This window comes from Cariama cristata, unplaced genomic scaffold (genome assembly GCF_000690535.1).
Source record: "Cariama cristata isolate BGI_N322 unplaced genomic scaffold, ASM69053v1 Scaffold38514, whole genome shotgun sequence".
In the NCBI taxonomy this organism is placed as follows: domain Eukaryota; kingdom Metazoa; phylum Chordata; class Aves; order Cariamiformes; family Cariamidae; genus Cariama; species Cariama cristata.
Window position 1 is genome coordinate 1 of NW_009613001.1, and position 9,827 is coordinate 9,827.

The window sequence follows — 9,827 nt, forward strand, 5'->3', positions numbered from 1 at the left end:
GGCGGTTGTTGCCCTCTCTTGCGGAGCGAACGCCGCGCAGGTCCGCCATGGAGGCGGCAGCCTTAAAGCTGCTCCTCCTGGACCCGGGAGATGAAGGCACCCAGAGGTGCAGGATGGGACCTGCCACCCTCTCCTTCCTGGGAGCCAGGATCGGCGCCCCGCTGAGGATCTCTCTGCCTACCGGCTGCTGTTTGTGCACCGTGTGGCCCAGGCACGATTTGGCAGACGGGTACCTGCAGGTGGATCTGGCCTGCAGAACCGCAGGTGTAACTGCGAGGGACTTAAAGGGCCTCACGCTGAATGTCAGCCAGCTGAAGCTTCTGGCGTATTGCCGGTTAAAAACGGTGACTGTGAAAGTGGTCGTGAAGACCTCTGCACTGAAAAAGTCGACTCCCAGAGCGGTTTTGCAGGAGACAATCAGAGAACTGCTAAGAAATGTTTATGTTTCACTTCATTATGTTGTTAGTGTTGCCCCAAATCTCGAAAATCCTGTGGTGTATCTTGAGATACTGTCTGTAGACCCTTTGATGGATGAAGCTGGACTGATAACCCCACAAACAAGCATAAAAATTAAGGAGGTCATCACTGTTGAATGGTACAGACATGTATCAGAAGACACTGCAAAAGCTTCAGTTGCAGGACTAGATGATGTGGAAAAGTCTTTGAAAGAAATGATTGATCTGCCTTTCAGCTTTCCAAAAACTTTTAAGAAGCTAGGGCTTTCTGTCCCTAATGGAGTGCTATTAATAGGGCCCCCAGGTGTGGGTAAGACTCTTATGGTCAAGGCAGTAGCAAAAGAACTGGGTGCGTATCTGTTTTGCATCAGTGGCCCAGCCCTCTATGGTTCAAGACCGGGAGAAGGTGAAGAGAACTTGCGAAGAGTCTTTGAAAAGGGCAGAGAAATGTCATATGAAGGCCCAACCATTCTGTTTATTGATGAAATTGACTCTTTATGCCCAAAGCGAGGAAGTTCAAACAGTGCTCCAGAAGATCGTATTGTTGCTCAGTTGCTAACACTACTGGATGGTGTAGGTAGTGAGGGTAAGATGGTCATTATAGCAGCAACAAACAGGCCTGATGCCTTAGACTCTGCACTGAGAAGACCTGGCAGATTTGATAGAGAGGTAAGCAAGCCCTCTTATTTATATACTCTCTTTTTTCTTTCCTTTTTGAGGTGGAACAGGGTGTAGTTAATAAAGTAATTTTAATTTTTTTTTTAATGTCTGTTGGTCATCTTTCATAATGGGATTCTACAGACTTCAGATGTGTGTTCTGTTTCCTTAGCTTGCTGGAGCTTGGGTAAGGTAGGGAGCACATTTTACTCGGGAAACTCAGAGCTCTAAATACTTGAAAATGGATAAGGGGAGTCTTTATGCCTCTTTATCATATGAAGACATGGACCTGTTCTTGAGAGTTTTCTTACAGATGCTTAGCATTACAGATTTTTCTCATTTAAGTCCCAGATTGAAGATTTGTGTGTCTCTCCTTAAAAGTTTATTGTAACAGAGAACTAGTAACCTGTTGTGTCAAAAATTCTGTTGAGATTTCAGTAACAGAGGCTAGGTCTACTCTGGAAAACTTCTGCTAGCCTAACAGTCAAAAGAAGAACGACCACGTGCAGTTATGCAATGCACAATGCTTTTGCTTGTGTTGTTTATTTTGCTGGCTAAATGCATTCCTAGGTCATCCAATTTAGTCAAGTTCTTTAATGCTTTCACAATTACAGTTTTCATTATTTTTCAGGGTTTATAGATTGCTGAGATATATTTTATGGCAGTATCTTACCAGGTTTTTAATAATGTATTAATGTTTATCTGATTTTTTTTCTTTTGGATTAATCTAATTCAGTCCTTGTGATGCAAGGAAATTATTATTTCAGTGTTCTTATGTTGAAATTACCTTAAACTAGGACTTTATGGACACTAGCTGACAGTGTCTTAGGAAGAACTGTTTATACAAACACTTCACTTGGCAAGTAAGTGTAAATGAAGGGTATTTTAAGTATTTGTCAATTGTATAGTGGTGGTAATAAATTTCTTGTGAAATTCTTTAGTTGCAATATAAGTATGTGTAAATCTTCACTAAGCAACATAAAGCAGAGACAAAGTTGCTTGTCTAGGTCTATAAAATAAGAGGAATACAGCAAAATATCTACTTAAAATTTTTGTTTACTATATTTGGTTTAGGTTATTATTGGGAACCCAACACTTAAGCAAAGAAGATCCATCCTGCAGTTGCTTACGTCTAGCATGCCGATTTCTACAGACGTTGATTTGGTTAAACTGGCAGAAATGACAACTGGGTATGTTGGAGCTGACCTTACAGCACTCTGCAGGGAAGCTGCTATGCAGGCTGTGTTCCACAGCTCTTTGGTACGGTTGCACATTAGTCAAGAAGAATGTCATTAATGTATGTACCACCTTTTCCCCATTAATACTTGCTTTTACTTGAAAAGCTCAACAAGAATTTACAAACTAAAATACTGAAAAAACACCAAGTGTGTTATAAACGTAAATATGCCATTTCACTAGTCCTTTCAGTTCTCACCTGAAAAGACTGTTTTCTCCTTCCTGGATGAAAAGCTTTGCTGAAAGTTTTGACCCTCATCCTTATCTTGTTAAGATTGTGCAAAGCAGAGATTTTAGTCTTTTTTGGCAAACTAAACTATGATGTCCACCAAAACTCTCTTTTGAAGCTATTCGTGATTTAGAATTCTACTTCTTAATAATAACTGCAAATTAAAGTTTAGATTGACACATAAATATATAACTGCTAGTAATAATAACAATTATCATTTGGGTTGTGTGGCTGGATATAACCTTGTTGTAGACACAAGATCTACAACTGCCCAGTGTGCATAAATTTAACTTCTTAGCAATTCTCTAATTCCATACCTGTAATATCTGTTTCTTAATACTCTTTCTATCTGTTTGGACTTTGTGAGATAATATGTTTACTCTGGTTTTTCATCGGGAGTTGCTGAACGGAAATTCAAAGCCATATTTGCAGAATTTCTGGAGTCAGAGCATCTACAGAGGATGGTAGAACCCTTTGTCTTCACTCAAGGGTAGAAAAAAATAGAGCATTGTATTTCTAGGACTTCCATCTCTTCCAGATACCTTACAAATAATGAAAATAATAAACAAAATAATTTGAGCCTGGTATTCCAGAAAGAAATAAATGGACAAATGAAAATAATGAGTAAGTGTGTAGCCTGTTTGCCTTGAGAACTGCAAGTGGCATTGTGAAATACATCTTAGTTGTGTTACTGCATCTGTAGTTTAATAATGGTGTTTTATAGCCTGTTTGAGGTAAAGTGCTTTACTTTCTCCGGTGTGTTGTGAAAATGGAAGTTAGAACATTTTTATTTGTATTCGAGAGATTCTAGGATTTGGTGTATAGTAACCCTGAAACTAGCAACCATTTGATTTAGCAGATCACTATGTAATGGAGCTATAATTTAGGGAAAAACAGTACTTTTCTCTAAAACGTTAATTTCTGTTAAAATTGATTTTTCCTGTGTAAAAACTTGCTATTACAGAGAATATATTCTACTTTGTGTTACATCTTTGTGTCTGCAGTGCTTAAGCTTACTAGGGCAGAAATTTACTTCTCTATTAGTTGCATTTGGCCTTTTGTGAAGTGTTTTGCATACTAATGCAGCATTATTATAAGTTACTATGTAAAAATGTTGTTAATATGCTTTATCTGGGTTTCTTCAGGATTCAGCTGAAATGGTGATTAACATGGCAGATTTCCAAGAAGCTTTTAAAAAAATTCAGCCATCCTCTTTTCGAAGTGCAATTGGACTAACAGAGTGCAAACCTGTCACTTGGGAGCAAATTGGTGGTCTTGAAGATGTGAAATTAAAGTTAAAACAGGTAACGTATAACACAAATTTAGATAAGCAGCTAGTTTTTAATAACCATGTCCTTTGAGGTATTCTGTATGCTACTTTATGGAAATTAATTTTCTTGCAAATTACCTGATTATAAATTGTTTTAAATATTTTTTTATACTACATTAAGTTATTGCAGTATTTGTGAGTTAGAAATCTTCCATACCATGTGAAAATAAGCTTGTTTCTTAATAGCTGAAAAATACTTCACTTGTGGCCAGATAATTTGTCCATTCCTGAATTTGTGGCCAGAGATGGCTCTTGTGTATCATCTCTCAAGGATTGCCTTTTGTTCCAGTTGAGATGGAGAGGAAATTTTAAGAAGGGGGACATTGTATGAAGGAGGACCAAATTAGTATTCTCTGATTTCAAATTAATGTTTGTATCAAAGAGAGAAAATAATGTGCTTAGCAATTTTATTGATTGCCTATGAACTCTAGTTTTGTTACTAAGAATTTCATCCCTTTTTTATGTATTGACAGAGTATTGAGTGGCCTATGAAATTTCCTCAGGCATTTGCTAGGATGGGCCTGTCTCATCCAAGGGGTATTCTTCTCTATGGGCCATCAGGGTGTGCCAAAACCACACTGGTGAAGGCTGTGGCCACAAGTTGTCACTGTTCCTTTCTCTCTGTAAGCGGTGCTGACCTTTTCTCGCCTTACGTTGGAGATTCAGAGAAGATTTTGTCTCAGGTAGAGTTTTTAATTTGTGTGCAGTCTATGGTTTATTTTTACCTGATTTTTGTAAAGGATTAGTTAGGCCTAAGTTTTGGTATTGAAAAGATGATAGTTAAATCTCTCATCTGACTATTAAATAGAAACGGCTTACAGATTCACAGTAGTATAAACTGAGAATCTAGCCCTAAAACTATACCAGTTCTTAACTCTGAAAATATTTCTGCCCTTTTGTTTTCAGTTCATATAAGAATTTAAATAAGCAGCAGAATTTGCCTGTAGTAAACGTAAGCCAGAACAGCTCTTGTGAATCTTTATGACTGTATCTTTAAAGTTAAGTAAAATACTGACTATATGTAAATAGGTGTTTTCACCTTAGCTGATAGAATATATGCATTAATGTTTTACTTAATATTTTTTTAAAAAAGGTTTTTTGCCAAGCAAGAGCAAATACTCCAGCAATAATATTCCTAGATGAGATTGATTCTATCTTGGGATCTCGATCACACTGCAAAACTGGCCATGGTGTCTCAGAGCGGCTTCTTTCTGTTCTTCTCAATGAGTTGGATGGTATTGGGCTGAAAGTCACAGAAAGAAGAGGAGGTAAACTACAGCTTGAGGATCAGTGTCAAGAACAAACTGATGAGGAAAGAAAGGTATTTATGTTCCTTCTCCATATAGGAAGAATGATAAATGCTGTCCAGTTGTTCCAAAAATTCTAGTTGTTGGTGTTCACAGTTTTTAAACTTAAAATCCTCAAGCATAAAAATATTTAAGATGCTTTTCTACTCTGTCATAATTTCTAGTTCTTAGAAAGTACTGCATATAGGCTGCTAACTGTTTTTACATACACTGTTCCTCAGTGAGACTTAGTTTGTTTGAACAAAATACCCACACAGGCTAATGAGCATTAGTAGTTGGTATTCATCTTCTGCTACAAAAAGCCTCTTGCTTGACACTAAGGTAATTTTTTAGACTGTGTGCGCTATTTTTACTATTATACAGGTTCCTTCCTGAACTTACTTTTTATAAGCATTTCACCTTCTTCATTTGCAGTGCTTTCTCATACATATTTATACAAAACAAGGACAGTTATGATCAGTTACTTATTTCTAAAAAAAAGTTGCAGCTGGACTTCTCAGTGAATTGTTCACAACATTTAATATTTAGCTTTTCTGTATGGAAATTTCTGTCTTCGTATTATGATACGCTCTTGGGAAATATTGAATAAAATAGTTTCAGAATTGTAGGATACCGAATTTTTGCATATAAAAGGTCTTTGTTACAATCTGGCCAAAGAGAAGTCTGTATTATCAAGGCAGATAGTTACTATATTTCTTCCTTGTCATCTAATCTGGCCTGCACCAAGGCATTTTTTTACCTCAAGAAAAATCAAATACTAATATTGAAGGGAAAACAAGTACATGTAAAGATACATCATCTTTTCGCCCTTCCCCTTTTCTGATTAGTAGTTAACCAATATCTTTAGATAATACTTATCTTAACCATGTTGCACTAATTTGTTTATATCATTTCTTACACAGCTAGAGTTTCAGGAAACTTTGAACAAAGATTTCATTGTAGTTGCTGCAACAAATAGACCAGATATGTTGGATGATGCCTTATTGCGTCCTGGAAGGCTAGACAAGGTGATCTATATTCCACCTCCAGATCTGAAGGTGATGTATTACAAATCCATACATGGCTTTAAATGGAGAGATATTAATTGCCAGCATACTTTAAGAGCAAAGGGGGCATATTCCTATAATATATTTAACAACTGAGGGATGATTCACTGAAGATCAGTCACCAAACTCGAGGTACAATGAAGAAGTTTAAAAAGGAATAATTACATTTGTAATTTAAACACCACTAAAATTTTAACTGGTGTATGTAGTTACACTATTGCAAATAAAAAATAGACAACATCTGGAATAATCCTGTATTTACAAAATCAAGCTGCAGTTTAGGAAGTACCATAACAAGTTGTCTGTCCTTGCTTCGAATCATTCTTGTGCCCTGTTCCCAAGGATAGGGTAGCTACTTGTCCTGAGCTTCCCCAAAAAAAAGAGTTGACCCGAAGTAGGCCAAATACAGACTCTTCAGTCTAAACCACTGTGTTTTCATGAAGTAACGAGTAGCTGTGAATAACAGACTTTAATATATGAGATAATACTTACTCTTATGGTTATCTCCATTAATAGCATTTTATTCACTCTTCCACCAAACGCATGTAGGTTTGGTACTCTTCTGGATTTTCCTTAGTTCTAATTTCAAATTTGGTACTGTTTTGGAGAGGGATTCATTATTGGTTTGTTTGTTTCTGTTCTATAATATACACCAACTTACAGGGAAGGCTTTCCATTTTGAAAATCTGCACAGAAAAAATTCCATTAGATACTGATGTGTCATTACAAGATGTGGCAGTCCTAACAGACCTCTTCTCTGGAGCGGATATTGAAAATCTGTGCAAGGAGGTAAGAAATATTCATGGTTAATCTGTGAAATAAACTGTAAATGAAACCTTTCAATGGAAAAAGAGAGGTAACTCATAGATGTTACCAAGCCATCTGTAGTACAGATGCTTTCAGTTTGTAATGAAAGTACAAAGAGAATGAGTAAAACAGAGGAATTGATCAAGGGTTAATTCTTGAAATAAAAAAGCCAAATAAGAATAAAGGCTTTCTGTGATAATTTACTAGAAGTTAAGGAACTGTACTGCCCTTTGTTTCACATGGTGCTTTCTAATCCAAGCTCTCTAGATGAATTGTATTCTGTGTACTGCAAAGAACTGCAGCATTTTTAGCAGAAAATAGCAGGTACTGTTGAGGCTAGAGGAAAAAAAATTGAGAAATACGTAAGTATTGGAGATAAATTGTATAAAAGAGAGAAGACTAGGAAGAAAATCCAAATATATAAGTGATCAAGGATATATTGTCTAATCCAGACAAAAAAGTGAATGAAAAAGTTACAGTAATCTTACTTGATGTTTATCTATTGTTAAATAAACATAAATTATACAATGCTGTTTTCGGATGCTTTACCTAAAACTGTTTCATGTAAAATATTTTAGAATACTTACAATAACTTCTTTGCAACTTAAAACATAAGCACTTCAAGTTCTTTTTTTTTTTTCTTTCTTTTTCTTTTAAAGGCTGCTTTGTTGGCGTTGCAAGAGAATGGACTTGAAGCAACTGCTGTAAAACACGAGCATTTTGCAAAATCATTGAGGACTGTAAAACCATCCTTAAACATAAAAGACTTGGAATTTTATGAAAAATTTTATAATCAAAAATTAGCCTCTTGAATGAAAAAGGAGTGATGTGGCATAGGTATTTTTAAATATGTTACAAAGAGTTTGCAATGGCTTACATCTTTCCTGCTTTTTAATACTGTACTTACTGTAGTTTTCAATGTGTATGAAATACAGTAAAATTTCACTTACGAAAAATCTCTGATTTTAGTAATGGAGAATAAATTAAAATCTTTTTTGCTTTGGCTAGATTTCCATCTGATGAAAATCAAATGAGTAATTGAGATATTTAGATAAAGCAATGTGGAACAGCTTAGTATTACTATAGATTTCCTACTTTTTGGTACAAACACTGACATAATAAGAATATTTAATTTAAAATGTGTTGTGAAGTTTCCAAAGGACAGTGAATATTTAAACAATAGAAAAGCTTTCAGAATGTTAAGTAGGAGGAAGTAAGTCCCACACTATATAAAATGTAAGGTGTTTTATATCTGCGTATCTACAGGCTTGCTTGCTTATAAGCAGATTCCAAAATATAGTGGCAGCAAAAAGGTTGTCAGTGCTTAATACCTTGTTGTAAGTTTGGGAGTCTGGGTTTTTTGGAATAATTTTAGATCAGTGACTGCTTACTGTATAAACATTGGGGTTCAGTAAGCAGATACTAAGTCTGTAATCAACTGAAACTATAATAACTTCTTTAGAGAAGGGAGTTTGCTTTGTAACAGTTTCTGCAGAATTCTTTTCCTGACCCAACCATTCTTTGTCAATATATCTTTGTAGGTCATCTTCTAAAATACAAAGATATATCAAAGGAAATTGTTATTACATGTACGTAACTGTGCATTTTAACTTATCAGGGTAGGAAGTTTTTAATTATTTTTTTTCTTTACCCCTTGAAAATGCTTGTGAATTAAATAGTCCACTGTCAAAGATAGTCTCATATTTCAGCTGAGGGTCTTTAGTTAGAAATATTTGTTAACGGGTTTATTTCTCATGACAGGGACATTAGGGACTGCACTACAGTGAGATGGATCACGAAAGGAAGTTCCAAGGCAGTTACTGACTGCAGGGGGCAAAGGGGAGTGGTAGAAGCCATTGTAACTTAGGAGAGGGTTCAGATATAAATGACTGTCCTACAGCTTGGTGGCTTTGATCACCATTTCCTAACGAAAGACCATCCTGCTGCTTTATTGGTGGCAACAAGTAGGCCAGTGCCAGTGAACTTCCCAAACACCCAAAGGTTTCTCGGCAGCAGTGGTGGAGATAAAGTATGAAAACCTTCAAGGTAACTCTCTGTTTTACTTTCCAGTGTTGCTCTAGAATTGCAAGACCTGAAAGTTGTTAGGACAGCAAAATGCTGTCAGCTCCTTCATTTCAAAGATGCTGCTGCTTAACTTTTGTACTCGCTCCCTAGAAGGACCAGCAGAGCTAATTGCCCCCTGTCCTGTCTTCCCCCTTGCTACAGGGAGCCAGCAGAGCATGCACTGAAGGCAACTCCTTCCTCTTACTGCTTTCCAATGGGCAAGAGGGAAGGGGAGAAACAGATTTGCAGGGGTTGTCTGCTGGCAGCATACATCTCCAGCCTGCCCCGGTAGTTTTTATCAGACAGGGGTATTGGGAAGTGATAGGAGCTGCATAATGCAGTAGAGTGATGGGAACCTGGGCCAGGGTTAAGCAGCAAAAAGGGGACAGAGTGACATCGGGCTCCTGTTTTGGTGGCTATGCGTACCTTGCTGAGCTCTGAAAAGAGGCAGGCCAAGGCCCTGCCTGTGCATTTGCCTAGATACGCTGTTCTGCCTGGAGAAGGGGACAAACAAGAAGATGGAGAAGAAACGGAGAAGCAAGGCTGGAGAACGCAGAAGGAGAGGGAGTTGCGGAAAGAAGGCGGGAAGGGTGCGCAGCGCATCCCCCGCTGCCTCCTGGCAGCTCCCTTCTGAGACCTGCATTCCTCGGTGCGCTCCTCCGCTCCTGACCGCTGCGGACCGGCAGGCGGCGCTGC

At 37.4% G+C, this 9,827-nt stretch overlaps 1 protein-coding gene across 1 annotated transcript; it reads left to right on the forward strand.

The window, feature by feature from the left end:
* Nucleotides 1-47: 47 nt before the first annotated feature.
* On the forward strand, nt 48-7,939 carry SPATA5L1 (spermatogenesis associated 5-like 1). The gene is made up of 8 exons (XM_009698847.1): nt 48-1,124; nt 2,187-2,372; nt 3,723-3,881; nt 4,381-4,590; nt 5,001-5,228; nt 6,117-6,251; nt 6,924-7,049; nt 7,727-7,939. Exons 1-8 carry the CDS (start codon nt 48-50, stop codon nt 7,877-7,879), a joined length of 2,274 nt encoding a protein of 757 aa, XP_009697149.1. The 3' UTR covers nt 7,880-7,939.
* Nucleotides 7,940-9,827: the final 1,888 nt, after the last annotated feature.